The sequence below is a fragment of the Trachurus japonicus genome, chromosome 22 (assembly GCF_045865225.1).
Source record: "Trachurus japonicus isolate A0001 chromosome 22, Traja_1.0".
Taxonomy (NCBI): Eukaryota; Metazoa; Chordata; class Actinopteri; order Carangiformes; family Carangidae; genus Trachurus; species Trachurus japonicus.
Genome location: NC_140928.1, coordinates 3841226 through 3854120, shown reverse-complemented (window position 1 = coordinate 3854120; position 12895 = coordinate 3841226). Strand labels below are relative to the sequence as shown.

The 12895-nt window shown below is 42.0% G+C and overlaps 1 protein-coding gene across 1 annotated transcript in view; it reads left to right on the top strand.

Annotated features, from left to right (window-relative positions):
- syne2b (spectrin repeat containing, nuclear envelope 2b) overlaps nucleotides 1–12895 on the top strand; it is a 199714-nt gene that overhangs the window by 118289 nt on the left and 68530 nt on the right. Inside the window, exons 81-87 of the mRNA XM_085768285.1 lie at nucleotides 2534–2860; nucleotides 5009–5209; nucleotides 9701–9985; nucleotides 10367–10489; nucleotides 11358–11464; nucleotides 11889–12024; nucleotides 12276–12410. Of these exons, the coding sequence (XP_085624411.1) occupies nucleotides 2534–2860; nucleotides 5009–5209; nucleotides 9701–9985; nucleotides 10367–10489; nucleotides 11358–11464; nucleotides 11889–12024; nucleotides 12276–12410 (1314 nt within the window). The remainder of the gene's footprint in view (nucleotides 1–2533; nucleotides 2861–5008; nucleotides 5210–9700; nucleotides 9986–10366; nucleotides 10490–11357; nucleotides 11465–11888; nucleotides 12025–12275; nucleotides 12411–12895) is intronic.

The following is a 12895-nucleotide window of genomic DNA, read 5'->3' as shown; positions in this document are numbered from 1 at the left end:
GGCCTCGAGCCTAAACGTGTCCAAATCCGACCCTGGGTCCCCACAGAAATGTGTCATCTCCTAGATCTAGACCTTTGATTTGTACAAATCTTACACCTCTTCATACTCTACGACAAGGACTACTTCTAGATTTATGTTAAAAAAAAAGAAAAAGAAAAAGCGTCTCCAGATCTTCCTAAAAAAAACGAAACAAGCCTCAATTCCACATCTTCTTCTCGAGTAACTCTTAGACTTGTAATTTATTTTCTGAAACCAGTAATGCAGCTCCCAGCCTTTTCTAGAGCAAACCTGTGGAGTAAAAGTCCAACCTGCCATTCCTTCTAAAACCAAGACTAGAACGCCAGTGTCTCCTACAGCCTATCATACGTACATCTTCCAATGTCTACATCTTCTAAATCCAGACATTAAAATCTTCTAGAATCAAGTCCAGAATTCAATACTTCCTCTAGAACTTCATCTACCAAATCTAGCTCAGCTCTGTGCTTTGTTTGAACCAGGTGTAAAGCTGTAAAAAAAAAAGTTCTAGAGTTGAGGCGTTTCACTGGAGGGAAAGAAAAAATCTTGAAAAGCAATTCTAGAAAATCCCCCAATCTTCTAGATTAAAAAAAGCCTTCATCTAGAAAGCCTAGTCAAATTTTCTAGATGAAGAACTGCTACCTCTTCCACAATATTGAAACCCCCCAAATTCCTCTAAAATCCAAAACAGACTCCCCGATCTAGAGCCTCTATGAAATCCTTGAGTTTTGTCTTTTCTAGATTGTAGTTTTTTATTCAACCAAACCTCATGACTCCTTGTGTTTTCTTGAATCAAACCTAGAACATTAGTTTCTTGTAGAATCTACTGAATCAACCTTTTCTAGATCCCGCCATCAAACACCCAGTGTCATCTGGAGCCATTTGTAGATTTCAAAGTTTCCGAGCACCGATCCTCAAATTCTTCAACGTGAATTCTTCTAGAGCTTCTAGAACTTTTTCTTTTCGCTGCAACCAAAGCTTCTCACGGCTTTGTAGAGTCTTGTAGAGCAACACCTGGATCTCACTTCTGAACTTTTCTAGATCCAGTGTGTTTTTTCTTCCACAAACTCAGAGCTTTTAACTTCCTCTAGAAATTACCTCAGTACATTCATTCTTCTCGAACCGAGACGTACTCTAGCTCCAAGCCTAGAGCTCTTGTAGATGTCCTCTAGAAATTGTTTCACTTTGAACACTCAGTGCATTTACATGGCAGAGAATTCCAGATGTTGGCCTCAGCAGTTTGAGAAGCTGCGTGGATGTTTTGTTTACATCGTAAAATAAATTTGGAGTCATCAATCAGTGTTACTGCGTCATTCAGGAGAGGAAATAAGTAATTAAATTAACCTAACGTGTGCCAAAGATGTATTTTTTCTAAGTTTACTTGTGTGTTTACATGAAGGATTTCTGAGCTCACCCCACCCTCAGAGCAATTCTGCCCAAAATCGGCGACAAATGAACTCGACTGAGATCAGATGTGCTTCGAGACGACACAGCTCATGATTTGCAATTAAGAGAGAAGTGATTGACAGGCTGATGATTACTATTTTATTACCAAACACTGAAAAACAGACTTGAGAGTACTTTAGCATGTGGGGTTGGATGAGTTTAACAGTCTGTAATAAGCGTTTGCATGAACCTTAATTCTGATGGGTTGATGTTTTTATAAGCGCAAGTGTACTCATAGACATATTTTGTGAACCATGTTTTATAATGTATCATAATATAGGGAGTGGTGATGATTTTAAATAGTTCCTGATTGTTTGACCTTTTCATTTTACTGTCTGGGCTCATTTGCCGGCGAAACGCAGAGCAATAATAATAATAACTGTTACAATAAACTCCTGTTCGCTTGCTTATATGCGTCTGCCATTTGTATTTCCATAAGCTGATGATAATGATAATAAATTTGTTTACAGAGATTGATTGGTTAACTGGGTAATTATTACTTTGATTGATTGACTGATTGATTGATTGGTTGCTCGGTCACTGCCTGGCAACAGGAGTGTGTGGAGAGAGATTCCCACTTTGTCATGAATCAGCAGAATCCCTTTAACTCTCGACAGTACAGCTTTTATTATACTGAAGAAACAAAACAACCTTTTCAGACGATTGTTGGCCATGAAAATGCACTGGTTTGACACGATCACTGATTAACACTCTGCTGTCGGCAGGTAAAAACCTCCACATCTGGTTTTAAATTGAACACAATTGCATTCAAACAACACAGAAAACTGTGTAACTCACTCTTACACAAGACTTTGAAGCAATTTGTCAGTATTTATTAAAGTAAAAGTAACATCAGGGAAGGAGCTGCCATATTTGGAGATGGGAGGTTTTCACCTGAAAGCAGCAACACTGAGATGTCTTACATTAAATGGCATGTGCTGTACTTGTACATTGTTCCACTTGTGTCTTTCCATTCTGTCTACATATCCAAAAACAAAGAGCACAAATATACAAATAAACCCACAACAGTGTCAACATCTACTCCCCCCGTCTCTCTTTTTCTGTGTGTCAGGAGCTCATGCAGGGTCAGAGGGGGCTTGCATGGAGGGGGGATGACAGCCACGCAGAGGGGCTGAAGACACACACCACACCAGCACACACACAGAGCACACACACACTCGCAGAGCACTCGTGCACACACGCTTGCGACTTCAGAGATGAGCGTTCACAGAGCAGCGAGGCGGACAGCGGCGTGTGGTCGCTGCAGACGTCTCAGAGTCTCAGGGCACAGACGCCGTCGGTAGCATCGGCAGAGCGAGCGGACACGTCTGTATCCACGGCAGCCCAGCATCAGGACCGCACCGGCACTGAGGGCCTGCATCCGGCTGCAGCCGCCCTGGTAAGTTCAGAAGCAGATAGAAAACTCACTGCCCTGATTTCAGCATGATGCACAGACAAGAGAACTACACACTAAAAACTTCTGGGTCGAAAATAACTCAAATTGTGTTATTTTTGACCCAACTCCTGGGTTAAAAAAGGAACCAACTAATATACAGTACAGTTGGGTTATATTGAATACAATGACTACAACCCAATATTTGGGTCAAGTATTCAATTGATTATTATTATTATTATGAGATTTAACAGGTAGTTGTTGTGGTGGGTGGAGACACGGAGTGCGCGGGCAGCGTTTTTCAAATGAACCGGCCTGTTAGGTCACAGAATAACCCAACCTTAACTCAACAAATGGGTTACTCGTTGAAAAATAACCTAATAACTTGGACAACCTATGAATTGGGTTAAAACCATAGCCCTATAACCCAGAAAATGCGTTACTCTCTGAAAAATAACCCCACATTTTAACCCAGAAATTGGGTTAAAGAAATAACCCTACATTTTTTAGTGTGTAATTGTGTGCAGGATGTGGATAAAACTACTATCTATCAGTCTAGTCCCAAAATAACCGGCTGATGAATTTGATGTTTGAACTGTGCACCTTCAGCCCTGGTGAATGTGGTATTGGTTTCAATTGCATTTACCTGTTATGCGTTCTTTACTATACATGTGAATGAATAATTAATACATTAATACAGAAACCAGGAAGTAGTACGAGGAGTGACCTCTGAACATTGTATCCCTAAAATAATTCATCATAAACTTTTTGTCGCCCAAGTAAAAAAAAATCCTGCAAGTTGTTGGATGGTGGGTCCAGACGAGGGGGTGGGGCTTTGTTTGTGACATCACAAAGTGAAAGGAAGTCCTGACGGCTGGTTTTAAGGCTCAGTTTCTGAATACAGGCTGTGTGCATTTCTCTGTGGACTGAGGCTTTGATACTTTCACAGTATTAATATAGAACCTAGAGCTGCTTTATAATCACACTACACATGGACATCTACCTTTATACTGTATGGAGCTTTAACACAAACATCTACCTTTATACTGTATGGAGCTTTAATACAAACATCTACCTTTATACTGTATGGAGCTTTAACACAAACATCTACCTTTATACTGTATGGAGCTTTAATACAAACATCTACCTTTATACTGTATGGAGCTTTAACACAAACATCTACCTTTATACTGTATGGAGCTTTAACACAAACATCTACCTTTATACTGTATGGAGCTTTAACACAAACATCTACCTTTATACTGTATGGAGCTTTAACACAAACATCTACCTTTATACTGTATGGAGCTTTAACACAAACATCCACCTGTATACTGTATTTGCCTCATACTTTTAAGGTAGAATACACTAAAAATATATCTTCCCGGTATATAATGAGTGTGATAACTGTGCATGTCACCAATTTAAATATAAAAAATATTCCCTAACACACACAAGGCTCCTTATTTCAGCATTAGACTCATTAGACATTGAATCCTGGTGAGTGGTTGAGTCCGGTCATTGATCGTGACCTTTAGAGCCGGTTTGTTGACTCTTGGTGTTCACCTCCTGTTCTGGCTGCATTCAGTCCTCAGTAGTTTTTTTATTTGACATCCTGAATGCAGAGCACACAGTCAAGAAGGAAACACACACAACAAGTCTGATTTATGGATTTTCTTAATGCACAAAGTCAATTCACTTTAGAAAAGGAAAGCTTTTCCAGTAGATATGAGCTGGAGCTGCAGCCACAGTGTCATGAGGAAGTAGGCCAGTGTTTGTCGGCCGCTCTGTGTTTACTGCTTACTCAGCTCTGCCCAGTGTCTCAGCTCCGCCCCTGCAGCCTGAGGCCTCTCTGCTCTCCCTCTCTCTTCCTGTGATAAAGCGTCTCTGTCACTGGAGCCGGGCCACCGCTCCAGGAAGTGGTTTAGTGCCACAGGTGGGTGGAGCAGAGAAGGAAAGAAAGAAAGACAGAAAGAAAGAGGAGAGAGACTGTGGGAAAGAGGAAGAGAGGCAGAGACAGAGCTGGAGTTTACATCTCTAGATCTGTTTTAAAGCTGCAGCCTGTTCAGGTAGACCCCCTCCCTCCTCCTCCCCCTCCCCTCTCTACCTGCAGGGGGGCTCAGACAGGTGTGTTGTGTGTGTTTGTTATCTCAGGGACCGGAGGAGCCTCGTCCAGGTGGGCTCCAGCCTGGACCAGGACCCGGACCAGGACCCGGACCAGGACCCGGTGAAGGCGTCCTCCATGTCTGCCTGCAGCGGGTCGGCCAGCTGGAGCTGTGGCTGCAGGAAGCGCAGAGAGCTGCTGGCTCTGACAGCATGCAGCACAGCGTGGAGCAGCAGCTGCTCACCTGCCAGGTAGGACACACCCACCACAGGGCCGAGGGGGGGGGGGGCTGATTTGAATCTGAGTTAGATATGAATCAGAATGACATATTCCTAAAGAAGCAGTAGTTTGAGTTCACTGACTTGGCTTTTATCAGTGTTTTCATCACTGTATCACATTGAAACAGCTGCTGCTTTGTGAATCGTGAGTGATGTGCTTCAGTTAGCTGCATTTATTTTTATTTTTTTTAACTTTTTATTTTCCAATCAATAAAAACAGATACAGAAATACAAAAACACAAGGGGGATAAACACTACTTTGTCACATAAAGATGCCATTTTGTCCATCTTACAGCAGCATACAGCTCTGTTTTGATTCGAGGACTGTAGGTCATTTCTTCTACAATGTCCAGCCAGTGGTTCATGTAATGGCTTTCTTAGCTGCAAGTGATAGGATCTTGAACAGGTATATGTCTTCTTTACCTATTAAATCGTGGTATCAGTCCTAGATATAGGCTACAGTATACACAGGATCATTAGGAATATTATATCCAAAAATTTCTCCCATGGCTCTTAAAACTCCCTCCCAAAATGACTGTATTTTCATACATGACCAAAATATATGAGAATGATTATTGGCATTCAGTTGCCCACAAAAGTGTTTTTTATTTTGTCAGTGGCTTTTAGAGCCGAGGAGTTGAACTAGTTTGTCAGTCTGCGTCTCCTCTGAACAATAAGCATCTCTAAATATAACGACACGCTGAGGTCACTGGTTTGGTCATGTGACTTTACAAACATTTCCAGTTGCACAAACCAGTTTCAAGAGTAAAAAATATGAGTCACGATGAGTCGTTTCCAAAGCCACACTGCTTATTTCAGCAAAGTTATAGGAAACGACAGTGTGAAGTCAGTACACACACACACACACACACACACACAAGTTAGAGTGACAGGCTGTCTGTCGTCCTGCAGCAGCTGCATGTTAGAGATCTGAGTCACTGATCTGAGTGCTGATAAAACAATAATGCCGACAGAGAGCAGATATGATGAACTCTGACCCCGATCACATCTGCCGCCAACATGTAACATCTGGCCAATCAGAGCTGCTGCTGTTCTCTGGGTCAGACTTAGATAAGACTTAAAGGGATAGTTCAACATTTTGGCAAATTGGCCCATTGCCATAATAGGAGTAGGGTCGTTACCCTTAATTGTCAGTGCAAGCTATTTTTAGAATGGCGAGCTGCTCAGAGCTACGCTACGGAGGCTCATGGGATTTCTTGGTTTCCCTCATCAAACTCATCAAATACAGAATCCAACAACTCCACAACGCTCTGGTGGACAAGTTGTGACCTGCACATTCACCACGCTATGAGATAATAACACAACGTTACCACACAGAGTTGTTTTAGAGGGAAATACAGAGTCTGCTTGCTGAAAAACTGTCCCTGAAGGCAACACACATCAGCGGTTTTGTATGAATTTCCCTCTAAAACAACTCTGTCTGGTAACGTTCTGTTATTATCTACCGGTAATAACGTGGTGAATGTGCAGGTCACAACTTGTCCACCAGAGCGTTGTGGAGTTGTTGGATTGTGTATTTGATGAGTTTGATGAGGGAAACCAAGAAATCCCATGAGCCTTCGTAGCGTAGCTCTGAGCAGCTCACGGCTCTGCTCCGCCGTTCTAAAAATAGCTTGCACCGACAATTAAAGGTAACCAACCAACTGCTATGACTATAGGGATTATGGCAATGGGCTAATTTGCCAAAATGTTGAATTATTCCTTTAAATTAGGGAACAACCTGAGCAGGTAAACTGTCATTGAATGGGTCGGTCTTCTGTTTTGTTTTTTTAAATGCTTTAAATATGAATGAAAGTTTGTCCATTCAGACAAAGACCTGGAGGAGAAAGCGAAAGAATCCGTCTCTCTGTCACTAAACATTAACCAGCAGCAGCTTCAGACACTTTCCTCCTCACTCTGTAAACTCTGTCATGTTTTGTCAATCATCATTAAACCAGCTGTAGATCCACAGCTGAACCATCAGTGAACTGCAGCTGCTGTGTTTGCACAGTGAGGTGGAGACGTGACGGTCAAGTCAAGTGTAGTGTGGAAATCTTCCCTTTAAATAAACACACACATATTAAAACAGGTGTAACAATATTACTGCAGCTTTGCATTGGTTTACTTATTGAATAGAATATTTTAGTGTTTTTAATCCAATGCAGGTTCCTTAGAAATAAAAGAAATTCAAAATCAAAATGTGCAATATAACAATTTTCTTTTCACTTTTGTGGATCAGTTGAATCATTTCGTTGCTCCTCTGGAGTTTATGTCAGATTTTGACCCAACATCTTTCATGCTGAGGCGAAAAATTTTGCTAAATTGCAAAAGTAGCTTTAAAGCACTTTAGCACGTCAAGCTGTCATGTTGTGGAGGAAAAGCAGAGGCTGTCAAAAATAGGAAAAACTCATTCTTTAGGACTTCACAGTTGCTTTTCAAAAAAAAAAATCTTCATCCATTCTCTCTGACTCTGTTCTACAAGTCGAACCCAGGTGACGTCTCTATAGATATTTAGTGTTTGATGATCTGCATGAATCACTCTGTGTTCCACTAATCCTCAGTCAACATGCAGTCGAGTCCTCACAGGCCTCATGTAGGCGGTTCCCTCCCAGGATTCACTGCCTGTCGACTGTAACCGGAGCCTCCATTAAAGTTTCAGAGGTTAAACACGTTTCACCGTCACACGTCACATTTGAATGAGGCTTTGTGTGCAAACAAAACAAACACAACAAACAGCTGATCAGATCTCCGTGACACATCTGACTCCAGCATGTCGATCTGCTGCTGGTTTGTAGATACAATAGTTACAGAAAGAGAGACGGAAACGAGGCCAAAGAGGTCGTTCAGGTGAGGAATAAAGTACAAACAGGGAGGAGTCTCACAGGTGACCTCTGAGTTTTCAGGTCAACCCTCAACTCCTGAAAACCTCAGTTGTGTTTGGCTTTTTCTTTTTGCATCGGAATAGCATGTAGAGGCTACAGTCCTCAACGCAGGCGTCCCCGGTTCGAATCCCGCATCGGGCAGACCTTTCCTGCATGTCATTCCCCCTCTCTCTGCCTCCCCCTTTCCTGTCTATCTCCACTGTGACTATCAAATAAAGACAAAACGCCAAAAAAATATACTTAAAAAAACAAAAAAACAAGGACATTTGAAAAAATCTCATATAAAAGCTGAAAAATAGAACATTTACAGTTTAACATGTAATAAAAAAAAAGACAATTTAAATGTGTTTGCTATTAAGGGAAAGGAAGAGAGTTAAAGGAGGAAAGTGCACGCACATCCAACTCGAGTGCAGGACAAAAAAAATATTGAAAGAAAAAGAAAAAATGTCCGGACACTGCTGAATAAAACTCCAAAACCTTGTCGATTAATAATAAATTAAATTGGGAGCTTTATTCAGCAGTGTGCAGACATTTTTTCTTTTTCTCTCAAAGGAAGAGTGTTACACATACACAGAAGGTTACGTAACTTACGGAAGTGCTGGCGTTGGAGCAGGCAATCAGGAAAAATTGCTTATTAATGAAAAACATCTGTTGAAACGGTTGAAATGTCTTGGATCAAATGGATTTCTATAAGAGAAAAAGTTGAGGTCCATGAAGGAGGTTGAAGTTTGAGCTGCAGTAGTGCTGAAAGAAGTTGAAGTGGAAGTCAAAGTGCTAATGGGTTTTTATTTATTATTATCATCAAGATCAGCTGAGGACCATTGATCTGTACTAACAGTAGATAAAAAAAAAAAATAGTGCAGTAAATGAATGAAGAGCTGAAAGGAACCGAAGACACAGAATAATTGTAGGAGATGGAAGAGGTTGAAGTGATCATCATGCTGAAGAACCAGTTGGATTTGGAGTTTCAGCCCCAAGTCAAAGACACTTGCAGGAGTTAAAGCAGAAGTAAGCAGAATATTTGTGTTAATATAAGTCTTAAATAGTTCTATCTTCTGACAGCAATCACTTCTATAGAGTGTTTGGTCTGAAACACGGGTCTGTCAGTCACTCTGCTCTGCTCTGAGCCGAGGAGAAAACTTTCCTTGTATCCTACAAGCTTTATCCAATGAGGAGAGAGAACGGCATAAAGGGGCAGTCCTCTCTGTGTGTGCAGCCAAGGGATGCGTGTGAATGTGGTGACGTAGGGACGAGGACCAATAGATCCATGACGAGGGCGGGGGCTGCTAACTCCATCGACTGACAAAAAGTTAGCCAAAACGACCGGATCGCTTACTTCTGCTTTAAAGACGCACGAGGACGAAGCACTGACAGGAACTGAAGTTTGAATAAAGTTTGATGTGTCAGTAGCTGAAAAATGACTGAAGGTATTTGAGTTAGTTAAAGTGTAAACTGAAACTAAAATCTCGGGGTCAAGAGCTGAAGTGTAAACCTGAAAAGAACTGAAGCGTTTGAACTTGAAGGACATGAAATTGCATCTTTGTTTGTTTTTTGTAACTGTATTTTGTGTGTGTGTTAACAGGAGATGTTCCTGGAGCTGGAGCAGAAGGTGGCCAGTCTGTCGTCGCTGGGCCAGTTGACTGAGCTGCAGCAGCAGGAGGAACACGGAGCTGAGGGATCCCAGCAGCAGCAGCAGCAGCAGCAGCAGCAGCAGCAGCAGCAGCATCATGAGGCGGCGGCTGTGGAGCTGCTCTGGTCCAAACTGGAGCTGCTGAAGGCCAACCTGGTGTCGTTCCAGCAGCTGCTGCAGGACAGACAGGGAGACGACAGGACGGTGGCTCACAGAGACACACAGGAGCAGGTCCAGGTCCAGGTCCAGGTTCGTCCTCACATCTTCACTGTCTCTGAGTTAGATCTGATATTGTCTCTGAGAAACGAGCAGGAAACAGTTGAGCCTGTGGCAAAGTCTCTTAATCATCAACAGGTTTGCAAATAAAACCCTTAGAGGCCGAGCGGCTCCTCGTCAGGTCTTTTCCCGCCCAGTTTGGTTTTGAATCCACAAGTTCAAAACCGATAGAACTGATAGTCTAGTCCAAAGGCCAAATATAAAAGTCTTTTCAACAAACATTACAACTCTGATTTGTGCGAAGCATGTGATCAGACAATAGCTGAATCAAACTTCCTGCTGTAAATGCTTTTATAACCAGTAACAAAGACGATAACGAGTCTTTCTCTCTTCCTCCTGTAGAAGTCGACTCCTCGGTCAGAGCGCCGCCACGAGTCCAAGCTGAAGCGCAGCAGCAGCGTCCAGGAGATCTTCTCCTCGCCACGAAACAAACTGCTGAGACAGAGCAGCCTGCAGCAGCAGAAGGTGCATATTTATATTTATATTTAAATATCTGGAATGAGACAGTTAGGAAACACACAAACATTAGCTTTTACTGGCATTTTATTAGATGAGATTAGATGAGATTAGATGTACTTTATTCATCCCACAACGGGGAAATGTAGTTGTTACATCAGCCAAGTTAAGAAAGAAAGTAGAGAGGGCTAAAAAACACAAACACAACACAATATATAGACACAATAAACAATAAAATCAATCAATCTTCAACCAGGCAATGTGCAAAACAAGTACTGAGGATATAAGGATATAAGGTGGCCTGATATAACAGTATTGATAGGTGAAGTGACTATGGTGTAAAAATATCGCAACGTAAGTGACAATGATATAAATATAAGTATAAATAATATAAATACTACTACTGCAGGTGTGCATGAAATAAGAATAGTGTGAAGTAATGTAAAGTGACCATTGATATAAAAATATTGCAAAGTAAGTGACAATGATATAAATATAGATATGAATATAAATATACTGATACAGCAGCTATGCATGAAATAAAAAATATCATAATTCATCTGCAGATGTGAAAAGGAAAGATCATCATGTTGAAGACAAACACAAACAAATATATAGAGATTTCTTTTTTAAATGATTTAAAATATAACAAGAAAACATGACACGACAGATATATAGATATATCTAAAGACATATGAACAACATCAAACTCAAACTGCAAAACAAAAAAAGGCAAAACAGATGCTGCAAAAGGAAAGTAAATAAGTATAATTTTAATGAAACATAAATAAATAAGCAAATACCTTTAAAAATGTAATGAAGTATAGAAGCAGTATATAGATTTGTAACAACACTGAGGCGTCTGTTTGTTGTGCAGGAGCTGGAGCAGCAGCTGAGTGAGCAGAGAGGACTGACCCAGGCCATCGCCAGGCAGGGCAGCAGAGCTCGACTCCACAGCCACGAGGCAGACGAGCTGCAGCCACGGTAACCGAAGGAAGGAAGGAAGAAAGAAAGAAAGAAAGAAAGAAAGAAAGAAAGAAAGAAAGAAAGAAAGAAAGAAAGAAAGAAAGAAAGAAAGAACGACTGACAGACAGACAGACAGAAAGAAAGAAAGAAAGAAAGACAGAAAGAAAGACAGACAGACAGACAGACAGACAGACAGACAGACAGACAGACAGACAGACAGACAGACAGACAGACAGAAAGAAAGAAAGAAAGAAAGAAAGAAAGATGGATGTGCAGATTTACAGTTGATTGTTTTTGTTTGTAAACTACAGCTTGTCAAGGCGTAAATTTCAACTGGAGCTTTTACTCGTGATGATGAACACGACATAAAAGAGACGAAAAAGAAAGAAAGAAAGAAAGAAGTGCTATGAGTAGTTAATTTCCTTCCTCTCCTCCTCTGCAGGCCGCCTCCTGCTGAGGCCGAGGAGGAGGAGGAGGAGGAGGACGGTGCTGAGAGGAAGAGGAGGAGGAGGAGGTGGGACGAGCTTCACCGGCGGCTGCAGGCGGAGGAGGAGAGCTGGCTGCTGCCTCCCTCCCAGGTAGAGCTGAAGGGCTTGATGATTATCACTGTTCAAATACAAGAAAAGAAAAGAGAAATTGGTGTTCTTGCTATTCTTGATTATCACCTTCTCTGAGCAGGAGCCACTTTGTTGTCTCTGTGGTGTGATGGAGGAACTCCTGCCGGGCCGGAGGAGACTCCTCTGTGTGTCTCCGACTCCTCTCCGGCTGTTTTTCTCTCGTTTTTTGTCTGAATCTCTCTCTCCTTCCCTCTCTTCCTCTCTCTCTGGAGGTGACAGACTCATCTCGGAGGCGTAGTGATGGAACAGCAGGGCGCATGATTGGCACACAAAACCTGAAAGAGCTTCAGAGCCTCATCAGCCGCGTGAGGGAGCTGGGAGAGTCAGCGGCAGAGCTGCAGAGTCAGGTGAGGGCAGGGTGGGGGGGATCGGGGGGTCGTGACCTCTGCAGGATCAAAAAGAGGAGTGAGGAGTTATTAGATGATCAGCTTTTTAATTCATGACTATTAGCTGAGACTTGTTCTGCAGGTTTAGCTGCTGAATAATTCACAGGAAATGAGACCAGAGCCGACACCGTCATCGTCATGGACGTGATTTGTGGGTTTGCAACAGGAAGTGTGTCAGAAAAGCGACATAAAAATGTTCATCATCACAAAGATTTGATCCATTAAAGGCACAACAAGGAGTTTTGGAAAAGCAAAGTGTTTTCACACTACATTTATGAGCCTCCGCACCATGAAATTCTTTGACCGGCGCAAGACAGACTCATGTTTTCATTCATCAAGAATTAAAGTCAGAGGTTGGAAGACGATCACATACCGTCGTAGTTCCCACCATAAACGGAGATTCGGCTGTGTTATTCTCATGACTCGCCACGAAACCCAAAGTAAAG